General features: G+C 36.6%; 1 protein-coding gene and 1 long non-coding RNA gene across 2 annotated transcripts; one reads left to right on the plus strand and one right to left on the minus strand.

Moving 5' to 3' along the window:
- Nucleotides 1-15,842: 15,842 nt before the first annotated feature.
- On the minus strand, nucleotides 15,843-18,733 carry LOC147652987 (uncharacterized). Its single transcript, XM_086890410.1, has 2 exons — nucleotides 18,293-18,733; nucleotides 15,843-16,264 (listed from the first exon to the last, which is right to left on the minus strand). Exons 1-2 carry the CDS (start codon nucleotides 18,560-18,562, stop codon nucleotides 16,034-16,036), a joined length of 501 nt encoding a protein of 166 aa, XP_086746536.1. The 5' UTR covers nucleotides 18,563-18,733; the 3' UTR covers nucleotides 15,843-16,033.
- Nucleotides 18,734-18,778: 45 nt separating this feature from the next.
- Nucleotides 18,779-23,154, plus strand: LOC111928053 (uncharacterized). Its single transcript, XR_002863892.2, has 4 exons — nucleotides 18,779-18,946; nucleotides 19,491-19,573; nucleotides 22,061-22,283; nucleotides 22,959-23,154. It is a non-coding gene; the product is annotated as an uncharacterized LOC111928053 (long non-coding RNA).
- The last annotated feature ends 1,160 nt before the right edge of the window (nucleotides 23,155-24,314 follow it).

Here is a 24,314-nt window from a genome sequence, read left to right on the forward strand (position 1 = left end):
AGAACAGACACAAACCTTTCTCCTTTTTGTATTTCAAATGTCATCAGTCTATAATGCTCTTGTGCTTGGCAGCAAGCTGTAATGCTCTTGTGCTTGACAAGATCAGATCCACTTTGAAAATAATGACAGTTTGGGGAAAGTTATTCTGCTTAGGCAGCTTGCCACTGCTTTAGATGCAGAAGTCACCATATGATTTAACAGTGATAGGAGAAGCCCATTTCTTACTGACCTGTATGCTACATTGCTGCAACAAGAAGCAAAGTTCTGCCTACATATCTGTCTTCTAGGGTTAGCCCAAACTGGAATGTCCTTTAGTTTGTACAAAGGTATTATTCTTCTGAGTAATCAGAAGAATAATAAAAGTAATAAAATGACCCATCTCCAGAGTCTTGTCCCTCAGGACATCTAACACACAGACAGTTAGAGGATAATTAAGGACAACAGTTGCTTTAATTATGAATGCCTTTGCCTTTATCCATTTTAGCAAAGCAGCTTTAATAATCTGTCAAGTGTTTGTTAAGTGCCTCTTATTGTCAAATGTCCACAGATATTTTTGTTACAACCTCTAATCACATAGCTGTAACTTTTTCATACAGATGGTAGATAATAAAGTTTTGTCTCTGTTATTTCTTCATGGTTTATCAAATTAATAATTATCATCTAGCTTGGGTTTACTTGGAATATAAGATGTTCTGGGCTAGTTTCTCAAGGTAAGCTTCATTTGAGAAGAAGAGATACATGAGTGTTGGTTTTGCAAACATTTTTCTTATTATCTCTAATTGTAACTGCTACCATTTATGCTGTCAGAAAGGGAAGAATACATTAAGTTTTCAAAAATATTTTTTGTGCTGATCATGCTACTGGAAGAATACATTAAGTTTTCAAAAATATTTTTTGTGCTGATCATGCTACTGGTTGTTCACTACAGAACTGGATGGCCATTTTCACAGGAAGAAAAAAACATTCATTGAAGAATTAATGATAGAAGACACCTGTCTTCTAAAGGACTTCATGGGATAGAAACATTGATTTTTAGCAATGTACTTAACACAAAATGTTAAAAATTAAGCATTTTAACCGGTGCTGCATATTTTATAACTGATTTAATTTACTATGCCTTTTGAGACATGAATGACATTTTGGTTGACTCATGATAAATTCAGTTGCTGGCAATGTAATTATCCCCAGTCATTTATTCATCTGTGTGTTTCCAAGCAGCAAGATTTCTGCTTTTACAGATGTGATAGGTAGCTGTGTCTCCTTTTTACAGGATGATATCTATGTTTCTTTTTATCTGTTTATTTCTGACCATTACAGAAGGGCACCTGAAGGCAAGGGTGACTCAGATTCTTGTAAATAGTTTCCTTGGAGGAGATTAGAGTGAAACAACAGTAAATGATCAGTGTTTATAAATATATACATTATAGAACAATTTTGTTGCAATGGAAAGGAGGTATGTAGCCATTATGGTAATTATTATTTATAGTAATAAATTAATATAAAAGCCTATTTTAGTGGAAACTGGAGCAACTACATTTTACAAATAATCTCAACAGTAAAGGAGAAAGTTGAGTATTGTCTGTCAGAGTTTCTCAACAAAACAACATACAAAATCTCTGGCATAATCAGTGAAAAATATGTCAACATGAATTTCAAGAGATAGTTTTAAATAAGAATTTGGGGTTTTTTGGATGAAAATAAAACACAGGTTTGTAAATACTTGTGTTCATGGCCCAATCAGTGCATCATGATTACACCACACTAATTTCTTCAATCTAACTCCAAGACTTGAAAATATCATTCTGTCATTCTGTGATGCTGAATCCCACTCTAGATGAAGTTATCTCCTTTCTGTGAGTTTAGAGAAGCCTTGGGAGATTAACCTTGCTAGGCCAAAGCTAACCTTTGTGAGTCCAACCTACAACTGATTTTCTGACGTAATTTAGAAGCTGCCCAGAAAGAAAGTGGTGCTATGAATTATTTCCCTCCTCTTCTGTGGATTAACTGTCTGTGAACACAAACTGTAAGTCACCTGGGTACCTCTGAAGCTTATACTCATATTTTTAGCTTCCAGGAACCACCACTTTCTTACCATATTCAGGCATAAAATCTCGCCCTTGACCAGCATAGAAAAAGCAGCAGTTACTCAAAATCAATCAGTAGAAATACTCAAAGTCAGAAAATCTCAATTAGAGGAGTTTACTTTCTCAGAAAACCTTGAAGGTTCCTGTTCTCTAGTGCTAGCCACAGTGGCAGTAAAAAGACAACCAAAAGACACCTGTAGTTCATGACAAGTATTTATATTAGGCAATCCTGCATTTTGTAAGACCTTTTTACTGATCATCTGAACTTAACAGGGACCTTGTACTAACAAATAAGGACTGATTGTGGATGCCAAGGTTGGAGGCAGTCTTGGTCGCAGTGATTTGATGGTGGTGGTCAGGATCCTGCATGCAAGAAGGAAGGCAGTAAGTAGGACTACAACTCCAGACTTCAGAAGAGCTGTTTTCTTCATGGTGCTACTTGGAGAAATTCCACAGGTTAGGACTCTGGAAGAGAGCTAGTTAGTATTCAGGCTTCATTTCCTCCAAGCTCAGTATCTGTGTATTTCTGTAAGTAAGAAATCAGGGGTCAGGAGACCTGCACAGATGAGCAAGAAGCTTCTGGCAAAACTCCAACAGAAGAAGAAAGTGCTCAGAACATGGAAAAAGAGACAGGTCACTTTGAAGAAACATAGGAACGTTGTCAGAGTATGCAGGGATGTGACAAAGAAGGGTAAGATCCTTTTGGAATGAAAGCTCTCAAGGGATGTCAAGGACAACCAGAAGGATTTATTTACTGTATCAGTAAGAAAGGGAACAGTAGAGAAAATGTCATCCCTCTGCTAAATGAGGTTGGTGTCCTGGTTATGATGGACACAGACAAGGTGGTTACTGAATGTTTTCCTGGTCTGAGCCTTTACCACTAAGTCTGGACCTCAAGAATCCCTGCCCCAGGAGACCAGGAATCTCTGGAGGAAGGAAGTTTCCCTTTATAGAATAGGATAAGGCTAGAGATCAATTAAGCAAACTCAATAACAGCAAATCCATGGGCCCTGATGGAATACATTCATAGGTGCTATTGATAAGCCATTCTCCATCAGGTTTGAAAGGTCATGGAGAACTGAAAAAACTGCCTGAGGACTGTAAGAGAGCCAGTGTCACTTCAGTCTTCAAAAGGGCAGAAAGGAGGACCCAGGACACTACAGAACAGTCAGCTTCACCTCAATCCCTGTACATGGGTGGAACAGCTGCTCATTCTGGATGTCATTGACCATGTGGAGGAAAAGAAGGTTAACAGGAGTAGTCGACATGGATTCAGTAAATATTGTTTGACCTATGCAATATGCTGGAATGACTGCCTGGTAGATGAGGACAACGTTAACCTTGATGTCAGGAAGGCTTTTGTTGCTGTTTCCCATAACACACTCATAAGCCAACCTAGGAAGTGCAGGCTGAATGAGTGGGCAGTGCAGTGGATTGAGAAATGGCAAGTCCTAAAGGGCTGTGTTCAGCCATACAGTGTCTGGCTGGAGGCCTGTGACTCATGGTGTATCTCAGGGTAGATGTGATTTTGGATTTTTTTTATTCTCCAACAGTGTGAAGAATGTTTGGCAAATTTTATCAGAACATTTCTAAGTTTGTGGAGCGTGTTTTATATCTTAAAGATCACTATATCTTATTTGAATTACTATTTAAATTTAGCAATATTGATTAGCAAGAAATTATATGAATAATCAGATGGATTAGCAAAATCAATAAATGTCAGTAGTTATTTTTTAACATCCTTTTAACGTTGCTTTCCATCCTAGGGAATTGAATGCAATTCTAATTCATTATATATAAGACTTATGATCTAAATAGAGAATTTTCTTTGAATTTTATAGCTACTATTCAGGCTAATTTGTACATGACAGATTTGTTAGGTGATAAGTCTAAGTGTACTAGCCTTACAAGGCTAGCACAGTGTAAAACTCATCATGAATTCTCTAAAGGGATGGAGGAAAGAGAAAGCAGAAGAAAATAAGGTGACCGACCCATTATAGTTGTTATTGGCAGGTGCTTTAATTCAAACATAGATCCAGGTCTGATCTTTAGAAAACTTTATAAGTTTAGAGATAGCCCCACTGGCTTCTGAATTAGAATGTGCCAAAAAAACCAAATGCAATTCTTAAAGCATTATCATAGCAACATTATAAAAGTTATGTTAGTTAAGACTGCAACAATGTTAATACTTTTTAAAAAACATGAAACAACTGTGCTTCCTCCTCTTTAGTAGTCCTTATAAAATGAACCATTACAAAAATAATTACTCCAAGTCTACCTCAAAATTAGAGATTCTTATCTCAAGTAATGTTCAATCACCACTGAAATAGTATAAAATATTTGGCAAGTGATACATTGTATTAAAAATTTAACACCTTAAAATAACAGATCTTAATACTTTACTTACAACTGATCCACAAGCAGTACAGAAAATTCCAATAAATAATCTCATTTGGAATGTAAAGCCAATATACCCATTCCAGCAGCTGCTACAGAAGGATACCTTTATGTATATATGCACACTGGGTTTGCTAGAGAAAACTTTCAGTATTATTTGCAGTTTGCAGGCACTCAGAAGCACCAGGTGCAATCCTGTTTTCTGTATGTAGCAGTGCATGGCAGGTACATTTTCTCTTTTTTCTAGGTTATTAGAACTTTGTTTTCACTTTACCCAAATGTCTCCTAATATTAACACCTCTTTCTTTCCCCAGGAGATAATACCCTAAAATATAAACACATATTTGTTAATCATGAAAGAGGAAGAGCAGAAAAGTATTAATCAGGAGATTGTTGAGTAAAAACAAGATAGATAATGTCTCTGTATTGTCAACCTTTCAATATTACACCATTATTTTAATGGGTGAAAAATTAATTTACATCAGGTTAGTTAGGCTGTTACATGGGAGTAGAAATGCACACAAAACTCACAGTGAACTTGAATCACAGATGTCCCCAGTGTTCTCATTTGCACAATGTTTGGATATCTTTCCTCTGCCTTTTCAGATACCTATAATGGAATATGCACTGGGAGAAGTTGACATAAAGTTGCTGTGTCAGCCAGAATGATTGGCACATGATACATCCTGCCTTTCCTCTTGCTTCACCCTGGAAGGCATTCTAGGCTGCAAGAGAATCAGAAACAAGGTATTACTTGTAATCAGTCACGAATCCTTGGCAAAAACATAGAGAACAGTGAGTTTCTTGCTTTTAGACAGCTTTAACTTCTTTTCCTTTTGGTGCTGTGTCTTCAGGAAGGGACAAGCATTCATTCAGGCCTTGCATAAAATAAATACAAAGTGCTTCCTATTCCCAGAAGTAATAAATGCTCATTCTGAACCAATTTATTGTAGTCAGCCTGAAATGAATAGCTTCTTCTTAATGCCAAAATCTTCATTTCTGAAATCAACTCCACATACTCAAGAAGAGACCATTTTATTGCAGTGAGATGTTGATCTGCATGCTCTCATTTGAAACTACATTGCTTCTAAATCTGTCCAAAATTTCAGAATTTAGAATCACATCCAAAGATTAATTTTTTGCTTGTTGCTTTGAGTTAATGTCCTCATTTCACCTGGAATAGAGTAAGTTTTTGTTCAAGCAGCTGGTACAGGGCTATGTTTTGGATTTAGCATGAGATTAATGATGACACACTCATGCTTTTGCTGTTGCTAAGTAGTGGCTACTCTAAGTCAAGGACTTTCCAGTTTCCCATGTTCTGACAGTAAACAGGTGGACAAGAAGCTGTGAGGGAACATGGACAGGACAGATGACCCAAACTGGCCAAAGAGATATTCCATGCCATATAATGTCATGCTCAGTATGTAAATTGTGAAGAATGGCCAGGAACTGCTGATTGGTCACTGCTTGGGGATGGACCTGGCAACAGTCTCCAGGTGCTGGGTGATTGTATTGTGCATGGCTTGTCTACCTTGGACTTTATTTATCTTCTTTTCTTTGGTGTTGTCTCCCTTTTTATTGTAATTGTTGCTGATATTTTTATTTTTTTTTAAATTTTATCTCAATCATTAAAGCATTCTTAACCTATAATTTGTACATTCTTTCTGATTCTACTCCCCATCCCACCAGGGAAGGAGTGTGTGGGGAGCAGCTGTGGTGCTTAGCTGCGGCTTACACCATGACAATTAACCAGATGTGAAACGTATAAGGATTATAATGAGATTTCCATGAATGCAAGGCATCAGCAAGGATGGATTGCAGCAGGAAGGGTAAAACTCATCATTACATACCAAGGGTCTGTCTAATTAAAATTTGCAAAGTGAAGAATGAATCATGCTTTATGTTCTGGAATTCTGTGAAGCTTTCAAATAGAAAAAAACCCCACACCTCTTTCAGCATGTTACCCAGGCTGCCTGTGTGACCTAGCAGGCACTCTCTGAGTCAGAGATCATTCTGAAAAGAAAATTTTTCCTTTAAAGTCTCAAAGACAGCATATAGTAGAGGTGGGGAAGAACGTATCAGGTGGATATATGAAATGGAGGATTTGATTCTTCAATAATAATGAATGGACAACTTCCCTCACCAATTCTTTTTCTAGTGATGTCCTACGCTGAGATGTCTCAGAAAGCAATGTTCAAGCCTTATACATTTGATTTAAACATGCCCCTCATTATTAATAAAGCACAAAATTTGTGTGATACTGACTCAGTTCACAGTCCTATAATTTACCTGTAGTATTACATTATTAATAATTACTCCTCAATTGTAATTATGAACTTAAGAAAGCTGTTGGATTAGCATTTCAAGTCTGATGACCTATTTTCCCCATTCTTGCAGAGGTGCAAATGTCTCTGTAAGCAGATAATAAAGCATATAGTAACTTGGCAACCTTATAGGAACACTGAGGCAGTGTTCTCAGACCTTTGTTTTTCCTCAGGAAGGGACCTGGGGGTTCTGGTCAATGTAAGTTGAACATGAGGCAGCAGTGTCCTGGCAGCCAGGAGGGCCAACCCTGTCCTGGGGGGCACCAGGCACAGCATGGCCAGCGGGCAAGGGAGGGGATTGTCCTGCTCTGCTCTGAGCTGGGGCAGCCTCATCTTGAATATTGTGTGCAGTTTTGGGTGCCACAATGTAAGAAAAATATTGAAGTACTAGAGAGCATCCAAAGGAGGGCAACAAAAGTGGTGAAAGCCTTGCAGGGAAGCTGTGGTGCAGCTGAGGTCGCTTGGTCTATTCATTCTGGAGAAGAGGAGGCTGAGGTGAGACCTCATTGCAGTCTACAACATCCTCATGAGGGGAAGAGGAGGGCAGACACTGATCTCTCTCTGTAGTGACCAGTGACAGGACCTGAGCCATTGACCCAAATTTGTGTCAGGGGAGATTTGGGTTGGATATTAGAATAAGGGTTCTTGCCCCAGAGGGTGTTGGACACTGGAAGAGGCTCCCCAGGGAAGCGGTCACAGCACCGAGTCTGACGGAGTTCAAGAAGCATTTGGCACATGGTGTGATTCTTGGCAATGTCCTGTGCAGGACCAGGAGTTGGCTTTGATGGTTGTGTTGGGACCTCACAATTTAGGATATTCTATGACTGTAGCATTATTTATAGTTTTCTAGTCCCAAAAATACTTCTTGCAACAGGCTTAAAATTTTGAAATGGGAATTACTGTCTGAATCCAAGCAAAGCCCCTCTGCATAATATTTCTTATGGGACATGGTAGTCAAGAGCAGATGTTGGGGGAAAATTCTAGGACCAACCAAGTGGGCAGCAATGCTTTCCCAGAACTCTCTCTGAGACTCCAATATTTTCAGCTCAGGTACTTACTCTGTGAAAAAATACATGACTGAATTTTACAGTCTTTTTGGATTTCATTGATTTGCCTAATGGCTTTTTGCACTCATGTAAAATTTTAACATTCACCACATGTCATGTCATGGAGCTCTGCATCTCACCTACCTATCATGGACAGAATAACTTCCTGCAGTTCCTTTTGCATAAGACTCTTGACAGTTTCATCTGTCTCCTTGCTCCTTGCTCTTTTACCAGGAGAAATTTTGAGCTGCATCTTTGCCATGATGTGTATGTTTTCACAGGTCATTACTTAGTTTCTTACACTATTTCTTTTCTAAGCAAGAGGTTCTATTTTTCCAACCTATTCCCTGTAGAAAAGAATTCCATATATTTGATCATTCTCTCATTTTTTTTGCCCCTCCCTGAACTTTTTCTAGCTTTTTCATGGTCTTTTTGTAAAGGGAGGAGTGTGGGAGAGGCAGATGCTCAGAACAATGCACATCATCTAAGATAAAGGAATACCTTGGATTAGAAGGGTAGAAAAAAATATTTTAATTAAATTAATACCAAGATTTCACTTTAGATTACTAAGAGCCTTCTTACAATCTAGCAGGTTCTAAATTTCCAGCTAATTTCCTTGCCAGCTATGAAATCTAATTCTGTTTGCTGATTGCAGTAGAGCACTATGGCAATGACATCCTCCCACATGCTTCTGGAATCATATGTAGAGTATATAATCAATACTGCTTGGTGAATTTAGTAACACCTCCCTTCGGTTTGTACTACCCACTGATAGCCAAGAGGAAGGAATAATTGTTCCAGATGTTCACAAGTTAATGCTAGTGGTGTAACTGAGCTGCAACTAAAAGTGACCTGATAAGATTAATTACATTTAAAGGAAATTATGGCTTCTCATGGGGAAAATAAAGCTCCTGTTCAGAAACTAAAGGCTTCCAGATTATTTCAACTTTATTAATTTTATCAAGTCTACATGGCCCAAATTATCAGCAGCATTTTCTGCTTAATTTAACTTGCCTTTATCACTTGGTTCTATGAGTTTAAAAATTCTAAGTTTTGAACTGTCTTGTTCCTAACAATGTACTGTTTGCTTGCACTTATTTTATGGGGTAAAAAAAAAAAAGATGATAAATTTTGTTTTCAGGGAGGCATAACAATTCTGCCTCAAATGTTAGGTGGCCAGAAAGCAGAGCTTACAGACTGACTCACTGTCATTCCTAATGATGTACCATATCTACAAATTATTATCCTGCTCAGATCACTCAGTAGCCACATGTGAGTTCCATGAAAGCTGCCAAGCTTAAAAAAATGCTTCCTTTCTCTCAAAAATATGTTCAAAATCAAGCCAGATGAAAGTGCAGCCCAAAACCACTTTTAGTTCTGAGCACAGCTTTTCCAGTACCCTATTAAATTGCCTGCTTTCAGTTGTTTCCCATGGTGGCCAACCGTGTCCGCAGTCAGTCCTACTTGGATGAGGACAGTTCCTGGTGGTTTTGGGGGGTTATTTTCTCTTTTTTTTATGTTTGTTTTTTAATGTGAATATAACAAAGTTTAGAATGGCATTCAAAATTAAATTCTGCTGTTCCATATTCATTGTGTCACAGTGATTTCTAGCTCAGTTTCCCCAACTGCAATGTAAAGATAATTTTCTCTGACTGGTAACCCACGTGCAAGAATGTGTGCGTCACTGCACAGCCATGTACTTGAAAATACACTCCCAGTAGCACAGAGAGCACAGAGAGCACAGAGAAACCCTTTTTAAAAAACTGAGTATTTGTAATGATTTATCCCTGTTTTAAATACAATGCACTATGCTCGAATATTAGTGTTACTTATAATAGTGTGACACACGGAAGGAAGACATTTGGATAAAAATAACTCTGGTATTAGTTTGAGCTCTCATTTAAAAATACCATTGTACAGAAACATAAAGCTACACAGTGGTACCTTACTGTATAATTATGTCTTTCAGACAGGTTTGAGTTATGGACAGAAACAATTAGAACTTTCCAGAAGGAAAGATGTTTCTAAAAAATTCTCTAACTAGCAAAAAGTTGCCATTAGGTTCAATAAGTAAAAGAATCTCCTTTTCACCTTGCAAAGTCCTATAAGTCATTGTTACTCAAACCCTGAGGCAGACTGACATATAACTGAAAAAGAAAAGGCACTGGCCAAAAGCATATCCATGGGGAGAGCTGTGGTGTGTTTTGCATCCCTTTTTCTTTTTTTCAAACAAAGAATAATTCCAATCAACAAATTCAAGTAGCAGTAGGAAACTTCTAGCTATTCTTTATATTCTATTGCAACTTTTATTGCAATCTCTTATAGGTTTTGTTAAAATTGAAAAACTAGAAAGTTATTTTATTACAGGTTTTGTCTAAGAACAACATGATTTGATCTTTACCCAAGGTGTAAATAACTGTGAAATCTGAATTACTGTGCAATTTACCAACCTTAATTATCACAAACAAAAAATTCAGACCTCAGCTTTTGATAGTCAAGTTTCAAAATGAAATTACAGTTTACTACTCTGAATGTTTCTCCCCAGAATGAACAAAGTAACTGGAATACTTATTTTCTTTAATCCCTGTCAGTGCTCTCAGCACATAAGTGAGTCTGCTACCAAAACCTGGGAACAATGCCCTATTCAAACTGTCAGGTTTTCTACATCCCAAAGGTTTTTTGGGGGGTAGTTGGTGAGACAAACTTTTAAGTGAAAATCTCTGTTAGGAGCACCACAACAATAAAATTTCTATGTGATATTACTTTCTTGTATGCTAATGTCCAGTCCTGCCTTTGTGATACCCAGGAAGTCCTGGAATCCTGAAGGGTACCAGGTTCCTGCCCCAGGTGTAGATCTATCAAATCCCTCTAGAATAAAGTGAGCTAATAGAGCTAAGAAGACAAACTCACCTCATTTAATCCAGAAGAGCCATGGTGGGAGAGAAGCTGAATGGTTGAATGTTTCAGAGACATGAATGCTGAAGGTTACACCTTCTACCCCCTTACCTTCTGGGATTTAGGAAAGATATAGTGAAATGGAATAAAAATAAGTAGGACAAAGAAAAAGTGGTAGCAGTAAAATCTGTGGAGTTCCTGCATTATCAAAGTTCTTTAGTATCTTTAATATCCATTAAAGATTTACAAATTCCAGAGATTATACAAGGAGATTCTACATTTATTTTCAACTCATTTGACATGAAACACATTAAAAAATGAATTCAGACGTATTCATGTGAAACTATTTGTCTGTGAAAGAGTAAAATTATGTGATATGTCATGAATTGAGCAGAAATGTAGATAAAGTATGAGAAAAAGTTTATGAAGTGACCTTACTAACATGCTTTAACTGCCCAAATCCAAGTCATGACTGTGTAATTTCTTCTAGTTAAATTTACTGAGTCATCCTTCAGCTGTCTAATAGAAGAGATGATGCACTGTACCAGGGGTTAATCACAGAATGATCAAATGTGTTGAGTTGGAAGGGACCCACAAGGATCATTGAATCCAACTCTTAGACTGCACAGAATATTCTCTGCAGGGCATCCCTGCCTTCAGGGAGTCAGCATAGCATGTACCTTCCTGTGGCACCTTTAAGCCTTAAAAATAAATGATAAAGGTCAAAGTCAAAAATTTACCTAGGTTGTTTCTCTTTTTCTCTAACACTAAAAAAAATCTCAACCACTGATATTAAAATTATGAAAGATAAAAACAATAACAAAAAAAATTTAAAAGCCCTTTTCTGAAGTTTTAAATTATTTGAGAATTAGACAAAATAAGAGAAAGATAAGAAAGTCCTCTGTAAAACAGTGATATACATACCTTGTAGGGAAATCAAAGCTTGCAAGTACTAACAGCCCTAATAACAGCTTTGACCTGGTGAAACTTGCCATTTAGGCTGGAAATAATCTTGCTATTCCTTTTAGAGCTGCACACATTGTTAGCATCCTGGCAAAGTTTCAGCTATCAAGCTCGAGGGCAGTAAGTAAGGGACAAAGGGGAAAGAGGGCAGTTTCTGCATTTTTTATGAGCCAAATCAGAGATAAGGTTTGATATTCTGTGATAGGAGAAATAGTCTGAGTCCTATGTTCTACAAACTGGCATAGCTGAAAACCTATCTGAAACTATTTGATTCTGATTAAATACACATACGATTAGGAATATTTTTCTATGGATCAGATATAGTAAATGAAGTTAAATTGGGATGTGCCAGTTCTGAGAAGTTGGTAAAGCAATAGACCCAGTTTTGTTCTTACCACAGGTTAGTTTTTATTCAGTGCTTGCTCTTTCTATTACTAGTGTTGGTCTTAGACATTATGAATTAGTTGTCTTTTATTTAACACATCAGAATTCATCTAGAATTCAATTATTATTTTATTAAATAACTTTTCTTTTTCATTAGATTAACCTCTTCAATATTTTAATCTATCATAACAAAAACCATTATCTCTCATAATCAGAAAGGGAGGCATAACTTCAATAAAATTATAAAAATTACCCACATCAAGGTATTTTCAGATTCTTATGAAAAGGTTTTTTATAACATACATAATTATATATTTATGAATATGTATAATATATACATAATTATATGTTCATCTCTGCATTTATTGAATGAATGAGAAGGAAAGCAAAGTGAAGCATGAAGTCCCTGAGGGAAACGTTGACACATTACCAGAGTAAAGTAGGTTGCTTTAAAAAGGGTGCAATCTTTGTTCTTGAAAGAAGAGTCTTTAAGTACTAGCTTTCATTTTCTCTGGGGCCATTTCCAAGTGTGGTTAACCAACAATTATCATTAAGGTTTTCAATACTGGCTAGTTATACTAGTATTGAGGTAAATGTAAGTTACTTTTTTTTTTCAAAGATCTTATTATTCATAGGCAGTGAACAGTCCAAAATGGATATCTCTGCATACCACATCCTGATGAATAAGCAAGATATTCAGCAATCTGTGATTAATTTTCTGTTGCTGCAGTGTCAGTCACAAGCAAATCAGGTTAGTGTGTCAGCACACTGGAGGAGACTGTTATCACCTCTTGCTTATCTTTCAGCAGGAAAGCGTTTTTGATCATTCACTGCTAGCACTGACAGCCACCTCTCATCTCTTCACATTTCCACCCACCTCCCCTCAAAAATACTTTCAAGTTTACAAAAGCAATTATGGAGTCAGCATGGGATTCATTTCTTCACATAAAAAGATTTTAGAAGGTGTTATACCTACTATATTCTATACTTCTGAGACAAGTGTTGTACTGAAGTCTGTGTGCAGCTCAGAAAGTTTCAAAACTTTTGCATACCTAAGGTATCTTAGAGAAAAAAGGTCAAAATACCACAAACTAAAACAAGCAAATGAACCACCAGCCAACCCAAAAAAATCTAAACAAATTTTGAGCTTTTGCAGCATACCAAGTGCATAACTGTCATGACACTAATAATGTGGGGCTTAGGAACACAGTAAAGTGGGGGACCTGACAGCATGAGGTTAATGGTTGGACTAAATGGTCTTAGAGGTCTTTACAAAACTGAGCAATTTTAAGATTCTATGGACACTTCATTTTCCTTGACAGTTTCTGGCAAAGAGTAAGAATTGTAAAAGAAAGAAATACAAAAAAGATAATGAGAAACCAAGACACCTGTCAGGAATCTAAAGGTTGCTGGAGGAGAATGAATGACTGAGACTGGGTAGGCTGGGGCACTGGGGGGAAGACATTCATTGCAGTATTTCTCCAGCTACAGAAAAGTGAGGTGGTGAAGTGTTGACAATGTAGTCACTGCAGATCTAAGAAGGCTTGATAGGTTGGATCAACCATAAAAAAAGAAAAAAAAGTAATGTGAAATTCCTCACTTAACATCTCTCTGAGACTGAAAAATGGTGTGTACTGATTTTAATGGTTTTAAATACTTGTTTAAACTTTTGCATACACAATCTTCACTGAGTACCAAAATGTTTCTGGAGGAAAAAAAATCATTCCTTATTTTAATATTAATTCATTCAGTAATTCAGTATTGAGTCTTAATATTTGAAAAAGTTTTAAATTTAAAAGGAAACAAATGTGAATATAATTGCAGAGCAGTATCTGTTCTACACTATTTTAATAGCTCAGGATCTTAAATAACCTAGCAATCAATCTGAACTAGTATTTTCCCAGGGATTACTGAAAACAAAAAGAAGTGTAATAGTATATTTCCCACACATCTGAGAAGGCGTTTATTTTTAAAATGAGATTTTTAATCAAGAATCCTTTCATTTTCCTGGCATGAATTTTTCTTTTCACAGAAGTTGGAATCTGAGTGTTAATACAAGAGTCTTTTAAATTATGTGAAAATTCTTCAGTGATACTTAAAAGGTCAACAAAAGACAAAACCAACTTAAAGAAACAAAACACCTTTTTTAAGATACACAAAAATGTAGGTTACAAAAATTTTGCTGGTCCTGGTAACAGAATAAAAGCTAGTACCAGTCCACAGCAAACAGCATTCATACATTCCTTGGACCTCTATCTGTCACCAAAAAATGTAATCCTTCTGCAGTGGAAAAAACCCAGAGCTAACATATGTGTATCTTACATGAATCATAGACTCATAGAATACCCTGAGTTGGAAGGAACTCAAAAGAACCATCACAATTCAAATCCTGGCCCTGCAAAGGACGACCCCAAGAGTCACACCATGTGCCTGAGAACATTATCCAAACGCCTAAGTCTGGCAGGCTTGGTGCTTTGATCTCTTCACTGGGGAGTCTGTTCCAGTGTTCAACTGAAGAAACTTCACACTTTGGGTGAAGAGACTTATTCTTCATATCCAACCTAAATGTCCCCTGACTCAGCTTCATGTTGTTCCCTCAGATCCTGAGGGATCCTGGTCACCAGACAAAAGAAATCAGTGCCTTTGCTTCCCCTAATGAGGAAGTTGCAAAGTTAACTCTCAGTCTCCTCTTCTCCAGATTGAAAAATCCAAGTGACCTCAGCCACTCCTCATATGGCTTCCCCTTCAGACTCTTCACTATCTTTGTTGCCCTCCTATGGATGCTCCCTAATAACAGTTTGACTATTTTATATTGTGGCACCCAAAACTGCCCCCAGAACTTGATGTGAGGCTGCCCCAGCTCAGAGCAGAGCAGGACAATCCCCTCCCTTGCCCGGCTGGCCATGCTGTGCCTGATGCCCCCCAGGACAGGGTTGGCCCTGCTGGCTGCCAGGGCACAATGACTCATGGTCACCTTGCCATGGACCCCAGGTCCCTTCCTGCAGTGCTTCTCTCCATCATCTCATTCCCCACACACTGGTGAATTCCCAGCCTTCTCATTTGTCAAGATCTCTCTGCAGGAGTCAACAGCTCCTCCTAATTTATTATCATTGGTCAATTTACTTCATATACTTTTGGATCCTGAATCCAACTGATCTATGAAGAGGTTGAGGAGCATTCGTCATAAAACAGAGGTCTGCAGAACCTAACTGGTGACTACTTGCAAGACAGATATGACCCCATAAGTTCATTCATTTTTAAGGATAATATACATTATTTTATATATATATATATATATACATATTATCGTGAAAAAATATCTAGGGTGAAAAAACAGACAGTCTCCAAAAATGAAACAAAGGACACAGCAGTCATGTATCCAAGTCAATAATAACAGGTGCATGTCAAATTTATGTCAGAACAGTAAGTGTAGGCTTTAAAATAAGTGTCAGCTATTCTACTAGGACACCTGTTACTTACATTTCTCCATTTTAACAAGTGCCACTGGGCATTTTTGTCCAGGCATCAATTAATAGATGGACACTTAGATTTGCTAACACTAAGAAAAAATCCTTTTTTTAATCAGTATTTCTAATTCTCAAATGGAAATGTAAAATAAAAGCATTTACTTCCCCATAGTTTCCTCTGCACTGAAGTTAAAACAATGAATTTGGTTTTCAATTATACCAACAATGTCAGTGTATCACATTTAAACATAAAAAGCTATAAATAAACCCAAACATCTAGTATGAGTGTTAACCACAGTGAATTTTTAATGAAGCAGTGAGAAGCACACCCGCAAGCTTAGTTCTTAGGTGACAAAGGAGAGAAGGTTCTTTGCACTGCAAGTTGTAGAAGGGCAAGTTGCCAAGTTGAAAACAGGGTAGGTTCTCTCTTTTTAACTTCACTTTTGCTGCCTTCTTGGCTTGTCTTTTGCTGCCTACTTGGACTTTCTGTTCTTAGTGATGGTGGTGGATGTCACATCACCTCTTTTCTGGGAAGTGCCAGCAATTCTCTCCAGGAAGATCTGTAAAGAGTTCTGCAAGTACTGGAAAGTCAAAATATAACTTTGCTCATCTGAACTTCTGTCTTCCTGGGCATCAGTCACCAGTTGTACTTGCCGTACATTGCTGCCAGGCACAAACTGCTCTTTTGGAAACATCTCCAGGCACTTTATAAGTGAAAAGAAATAAACTTAAGTTAATTAAATCTAAAATCCTAATAAGAATCAGGTTCATTTCAGTACGCTGATAGTAATGGCCCAGAAGAAGAGCATTTACCTGTCTTACTGAAATTCAATACTGATTCTCAAAACATAGTTATATTTACAGTTCTAATCAAAAGGAAATAATAGCATTCATTTCTAGAAGGGTGGACAAATGCCTGGTAAGTACTGGTAACATCAGTTATATTCCTCACCTCAATTATTTCTAGCTAAAATGTGTCAGATTGATCACTGCCTTTATTCTACCTACTTTAATTAATACTGTGCTAGCATCTAAAAATCCAATCTGCAACTGGATTTCTGTCATATCTGGTTTTGCACATACAAAAAAACCATAAAGATCAGAAAAAGCTCTAGCAGGGTCTGCAGTTTCCAGTAAAAATATTTAGATAGGGTGTACCAGTAAACAAGCTATTCCCACTCTCATTATGCCAGGCTATTTTCCCCTTCTTTTATCTACAGAGTTCTGCGCAATATAAACACAGAAAAGCCACATTATTTTGCAAAGTTACCATCTACTGTTGCTGCTTAACTTTCTCCTATTCATTTTCATAATGTACTCAGTAGTTTCAAATGGACCAGAAACAGTACTTCTATTGTTTGTCTAAAGGACTTACATTACCACAAATGGTTCTAAAAGTGAAAAGATTTAACTTTATCATTATCTTTTACAGAGCATCATTATAGAAAACATCAGTACCTACAAATGATAGCTATTCAAAGTTTACACACTGTAAAATCATTAAGATGAGACAGCTTCATTACATGAACATGGCATGCAACCACCATCTCTGGAACCCAGTATGAAGCAGTGGCTTCTGTGCCATAAGTAATGCTTTCTGCCTTGTCTGCTTGACTTCCAGCATTTGGGAACTGCCTGCACCTGTGTCCTTAGAACGAAGGTGATGTTTAAAAATTGGCCAGCACTGCTAGATCCCAGCATCTACTATATATATATATATATATATATATATATATATATATATATGTGTGTGTGTGTGTGTGTGTGTGTGTGTGTGTGTGTGCACGTGTGTGTAACTACATGTACATGTGCATAGATGCAGATGTCTGTGCATACATACATGTGAATGTATATGTAAATATTCCCAGATTTGTGTTCTTTCCATTATATGGAACTCTGAGCAAGAAGGAACCAGATGATACAACCTGTGGTGCAAGATGGATGAAGTCCAAATGAATTTGCACTAAAAAAGCTGTATATTTTTACATAAACAGTACCATTTTTTTTCTTTTTTTTCAATATTCATACTGTTGACAATACAAATTTGGACAAAATATTGACAATACAAATATCACCATCCTTTTTTTTCCAGCCATAAACTATTAACGAATAGAGAACAACTCCAATAGAAGGATGAAAGATATGGCAAGTTTATAGAAGGGTTCTTAAAAGGAGTAGATGAACCTGTCTTCTCAAGCACTAAAATAAATATTAAATTCTATATATAAAAAAGTAACATTCTAACATATATATACATATATAAGATATAAATTTGTAGGTATATATATACACACATAGAAATACAAGAGACTAGCACTGAGTATTTTAATCTGGCTATAAATATATTATCTTTAAACACACAAATTGACTTGTCAGGCCTGTCTTCATATTCAGAGACATACAAATATCAATTTTGAAATCAAAGCTGATGAAATATTTGCAAAGGAAATTTATAATCTATAAACAATATATGACATCATTAACTACTTCTTGATATTAGCTCATAGTTTAAGAAACAACATATTAATATTAATAATTTCCACTACTTTCTGTAAAGGGATCCCCTTGTTTGTCCTACATATCAAGATGGACTAAAAATAGAGCTAAATTCCACTTTAAACTGAGCTTGGAACAGCAACAACCAAATAAAAGAAAATCTATCACTATGATGGTGAAGATGAAATAGTAAAAATAATAATAATAATAATGATGATAAAAAGCCTGCTACTCACCACATTGGAGTCAGGACTGATCCCCTTCTCCACCTTGACTAGATAATCACCTATAGCAAATTCAATGTCTTCTGGAGGTACATTTGGGTTGGCAACTACATTACAGATATCACATCCAATCTTTCCTGGTTCCCTGAACTTCTTGACAGTCTTCCTTTGTCCACGAGCAGGTGTGGTGCCGAAAAGCACAATGCAGACCAAAGCAATCAAGCCACAAAGGATGATTATTCCAGGCAAGAAGGCAACTAGAGAAAGTAGGCAATTGCTCATGCTTGTAAGTGCCCTGATGTAGTAAGAGCAAAACGAGCCGCTTCAGAGAGTGCTGCATGTCCATGTCGGCATTCTGGTGACCTGTTCTTAAGCCCCAGGCAGCAGTTTCTGCTTGAGCGTGTAGCAAGTTCTACTACATCACAGTTGGAGACATGGGGGGGCAGCAAACAAACCCTGCATGTTGACTGTGTCCTCGGTTAGTTCCAGCTCTTACACATCATAGAGTCATAGAACCAGAGAATCATAGACAGTCTAGAGCTGGAAGGTACCTTAAATATGTTCTAGCTCCAACCAATCTATCATGGATGAGCATGCTCCCTCAGCCTCTCCTCCTAGGAGAGATGTTGCAGTCCCTAATGATATCAGTCTTACTTCAAAGTTATGGTAAACCTTGCAATTTCCACATCACCCAAAGGAAATCAGCCTGCTTAGCCAGCTTGCTGAAATTTAACATAAACTGGAAATAAAAAAAAAAATAGCTTTCTTTTGAAGAAACACTTAGTTCATCAAAACAACATTATGCTTTATTTTTAGTATATCTAGTAATCTTGTTTCCAATGCAGTCAGTAGAAAACAATAGAAAAAATGTATACTAATATTGCCACTTAAATTGTAACATTACACCAAGAATCCATACAAATATTTAAGAAGTTTTTATTTATTATTTTTGGGAGTATTTTGCTAAGTTTTGAACAAAAAAACCATATTTGTTTTGAAGATAAAACACCATATACCTTTGGTTTTGTGTTGAGAACATAATTCTTTAGCATACCTTTCACTTGGAGTCTACTTGCCAAGACAGCCTCTGTGAAAAAATGAAGTGTAAAACAGTTTTCAGCTAAAGTTATGTATAACATTTTTCATACTCTGAGTATGAAAAGTGTACTCTTGGTTTAGGCAGTTTTGTTTGCTTGCTTTTAATTGCCAGCTGATCTTTCTGGGTATAGACAAGGCCTCTGGAGGCACCATAGTGAGTGGGACTGGCACTGACGCAAGCATGATGAGTCCAAGGTTTGTATTTAACTTGGAATGATGTCGCTTTTTCCAAGAAATCAAAAGGCTTTCCTTTGCAGAATTTTTTTTAATCAGAATCCCACATCTAAAAATCAGCTTTTGGCATTTGCCTATGGCTTTAGAAGGCGTGCTACTTTGCCTAGAGTGAAGTAGAAAATTCAAGACACAAGCTTTTGGGGACTTTCTAGTAGGAGCAGAAAGGATCAAAAATCAGACTCAGAAGCATGTATGTCTTTTCTGTAGAAGACCTTTTACAGTTTTATGACATCCTAAGAGTCCAGATAATTCAGCATATGGCTTTGTTTAGGGTACAGAAATCTGGCAGAAAATAAACCCACTTGTTTTCCAGCTAGTCCTCAGAGATCAAAGGGGTTGGGTGCAGCTAGGTTTAATTTCTGATTAGAAAAATTCAGCATCATCAATTCTGTTCACATTCAATAATATCTCAGATGAGCAAATAGTGTGGGTTATGCTGTAAGTCTGTTCTCATTCAGAAATAGCACAGTTCACTATTTCAACACTTAAATATGAGTTTAGTAGGAATTTTCACAAACAGATTCACAAATAGTGTGGTTTACTGGAGCATTAGACCGTAGATTCTCTTTGATTGCCAGTGATAAGTTCATTAAATCTTCAGAATATAAGGAGAGGTTTCAAAGAACTTTATTTTATATCTTTGGCATTAAATTAACCTTTTATAGAGAAAAACTGTACCTGTAATTTTATGGGGTTTTCTTTGCCTTCTCATAAAATTATGAAAAGATTAGCAGATTTTTTTTCTGGTAAATTAACATCCACACGTCTCAGTTTTACAGAGTATCATTAACAAGATCTAGTCAGCACACACTAAAAGGTGAAACAATATGCATCTCTATAAGCATTTTAGAGAATTTGAGGATTGCACTTTGGAATTGAACCTCATACTTACTACCACCTGCTGCACCTTGATGAGCATTGTAGAGAGATACGAAAGTGTCTTCAATGCTCTTCTTTTGTATAAAACCAAACTGGAAAATAGAGCTCAAGAACATATGAGACAAGAGCTGTTTTGTATCACCTCCAAGATGATCAGAATATGGCTGAAAGGTCATCAGGGACAAACGCTTCTCCAACCACTTCTGTCAATCTAAACTACTTGTTAATGGAGACATAGCCTTACAAAACCTACCTTTTCTCCTATATCTGTTATGTTGTCCAGTGGTATCTTTTAACCCCAAAATTTCTTGGAACTGAACTGGTAACTGTTCTGCCTGATACTAAGACCTACAGCTGGTATTAAAGTCAAAAATATTTCTGCTACTATGGTAGCTTGTGAAAATCTCTAGACAAAAATATCATTACAATGGATGCTTGGCTATCTGGGTTTTGCAATCATTTGTGGTTTTTAATAATTACAGACTTAGGAAAAAATGCATAGAAATTTTTTTTGAAGCTCAGTTCCAATCATCTGTTGTTAAGTACAAATCTATTGTCCTCCACTGTAGGATTTCAGCTCATATTTTCAACTTAAAGGAGTAAATAAGGTGTATCAACCTTCAGCACAGAGGGTATTTTCACACAACAAAAATAAAATAGAAAAAAATCTGAAAGGGAAAAAAACTAATGCATTTTGTTTCAACTCATGAAGGAAAGCAATTTTATCATTTTCATTCCTGTATGACTTTTTGATATAAATATGTGTATAGACACATTTATTTTTAAAAAAACACATTCTCTGCACATTTAATTTTTAAAGTGTTCTAGACAATACATAACACATAGCCTAATGAAATTTGAGTGCTGAATCTATCATGATGAAATTAATTATTGCAATCAGATTGGGTGATTTAACTTTCTGAAAGTTAAAGAAAGAGAGACCCATTTTCTAGTAAAGCAGGTAATATTACCATTTGTTTCCCCTTCATAAAGAATAAAAAAGCCCAGTATATATTTTCACTTGTAGTAATTCCTGCCATGATTGCTTGTGAGAAAAATATTGCTTGAGAAAAATCTGAATTCCTAGCGTGGGGCAAGTGGACACTGTTAAGTGATTGCAATAATAATTCTTTTTCCAAGGGAGTATACAGCTTCTACCTCAGAAGTAAAAAGTAAACTATATCTCTGTGAAGATTAGCTCTAACATGAAGAAATTGAATGAAATATTTTTATCTTAGGTTTCAAATCCCCCTTACAGAGGTTAATAAAAGAAGGGTCATTTTGTATTCACCAGCCTTGTGTCTTTCAACAAGAGAAGAACACTTCCAAAGTATTAGGGAGAAAAATTTGCATTTGCTTTTATAAAGAGGTTTTGACTTATCTATGATTTCTTTTCTTTTCAAGACAATATCTAAAGACATCTTGTGAATGTATAATGCTTAGATATATGCAGACATAGATTTGTGAAGGGAGAGGATAAGGATGAAAAAGTGGTTTATATTTTGTTCATAGTGAAATCTATGTCCTTGCTACAATAACCTGATACAACAGAGTTTGGTGTTTCTGCAGGTACCAAGGAGCAAGAATTCAGAAATTCTTGGTTTCTGCCTATAGAAAGATAAGAAGACATCCAGTTTATTATTGGAAAGTTCCCCTCCTTTTTGAGTCTCAAGAAGTTGGAAACAATTCCTCCATGGCCCATTTTTGTGCTACATAAAAAAATGAATCCTGGTTCTTTTTCCCTTTTAAAATTAACATACTGCAAACAATTACCACACTGCTCACAAGTCAGGTAGGTCTAAACACATTTTTAACTTTGATGCTTTAGAATACTGATGGCCATTCCTTGGAAGTTCAATTTTGTTTATTTCCTACTTCCAATTTCTATTGATTTTCAATGACCAAGGGCCATGGTTTTGTAATGTCATTCTCCAATTTAGTGCTCACACTATAACCTTCACTCACCTCCCTTACCCCCTTCAGCTGGGTACACAAAAGGCAAAGATCATGGGTTCAGAGAAGGGCAATTTATTTGAAACAGCAATGAGATAAGAAAATGAACAGTAACAGCAAAAATATTAATAACAAAATGTATAAGACAAAGAAAAGATTTATACAAAAATCCCCCCAAAATAAACAAATACCCATTTTTGCAAGCTCAGTTCCAATCTTCGGCAGTTAGGTGCAAAATTGCTCTCTTCAGCTGTAGTGTTTCAACTCCCTTTTTCAGCTTAAAGGGGTAAATTGGGGGGATCTTTCCCGTGGTCTTCTCCACCTGAAGGAATGTCCTTATCCCCTGAAGTGAGAGTCCCTGTTCCCCGCCCTGGCAACGATGTGAGATTGCATCCAATAATATCAGGATCCTGGCCATGCCCCTTCACATGTATTGCAAACCTGAACCCTCTCCTGCTGAAAACAGGACCATGAAAACATCACTCCTGTTCTTTTCCTTTCTTTGTGATCCAAGCAATGTCATGCAAATAACCTAAGAGAACTGCTATTCAAGACCTCACGATAAAGGGCAATGAACATCTGCCTCCAAGAGTGGTTTCCAGGTTTTTTTGAGTTCCTTCAGCTATCTTCATGCTTATTTTTTGCTTTTTCCTCTCCTGTATTTATAAGGTATTAATGAAAGCATTAAAAAGTTGTATATAATGTTAGCACATGGTGATGACTGGTGTGCCTTTTTGTCAGACTGGTAATGAAACGTAAAGAAAAGCCAAGTTTCACTATTTTCAACTCCTCAACAAGAAGCATAGAAAATATGAGAACATCTTCTTCATACCTGCAGCATCCCAGAAATGACCATTATCTACTCTTTGCAGCATATTCTAGTTATCTCAATGAGATGCTGCTTCATTCCTGAAAAGGCCATGAAAGAGAATGTTGAAATGTCATCCCTCATAAGCTCCAGGCAGTGAAACTGAAATGGAGTATGAGCTTTAGGAAAGCCACTTTCGCTGACTATTATTAGATCTATCTTCATTTAAATGACTTGTGAGTTGGAAAATTGTTATTACTACACTAAATGTGTCATGTTCTTCCCACAAACCACATAATATAGTCCAATATGATAAAATAGTTTAAATCCACTGAGTTTAATTGTCCCTTCTTGTATTACATAACTGTTGGTGCACAATCAATGGGATATGGACACTTTAACAAAGGCAAATTATTTCAATTCATATTCTTCTGGCCTTATCAGGATGAATGATATCTCTAGCTATATAAGCTATATTTAAAGGTGCAATATTTAAATCTAAAACAATAAGAACTTTTTTAAAAATTCCTCTTTATCCCTTATAAAATCCAGAAAAGTAAAAAAAATTCTCAATGTTTCACTTATTGCCACCATAATGATATGTATCTGGACTAGCTCACCTTCACAAATGTTCTCCAATTCTAGAGTGCACAACAACAGAGAATCAGTTTCACTTGCACAGGGTCACTCCTTAAGCTTATATTGATCATAATTGTTGTGTAACTGAATGCAAATTGCCAAATGCTTTTCTATCAGCCAAGTCACAATATTAGCAATGAAACATGAAATTCTGAAATTACGGGCACACCTAGGAGAACTAGCAACAAAATCAAAGAAAGCAAGATGTTATGCTCTGCTACATAAAAGCAGTTTAAAGTTTTATTTTCTACATATGAATGATTTCAGACCTACCTTTTTTTCTGAATTTGTGGCTTACAGAGTGGCTTAATCCAAACCGAGTTAGAGAAAAATATGTTTCAGACACCTTCTGGGACTTACATAGGTCTTGGAGTGCTCCTGACTTTGTGTCTGCTAGCAAGCTAACTTCAATCATGCTAAAAT

Source organism: Cyanistes caeruleus, chromosome 5 (assembly GCF_971803275.1).
Source record: "Cyanistes caeruleus chromosome 5, bCyaCae1.hap1.1, whole genome shotgun sequence".
NCBI lineage: Eukaryota > Metazoa > Chordata > Aves > Passeriformes > Paridae > Cyanistes > Cyanistes caeruleus.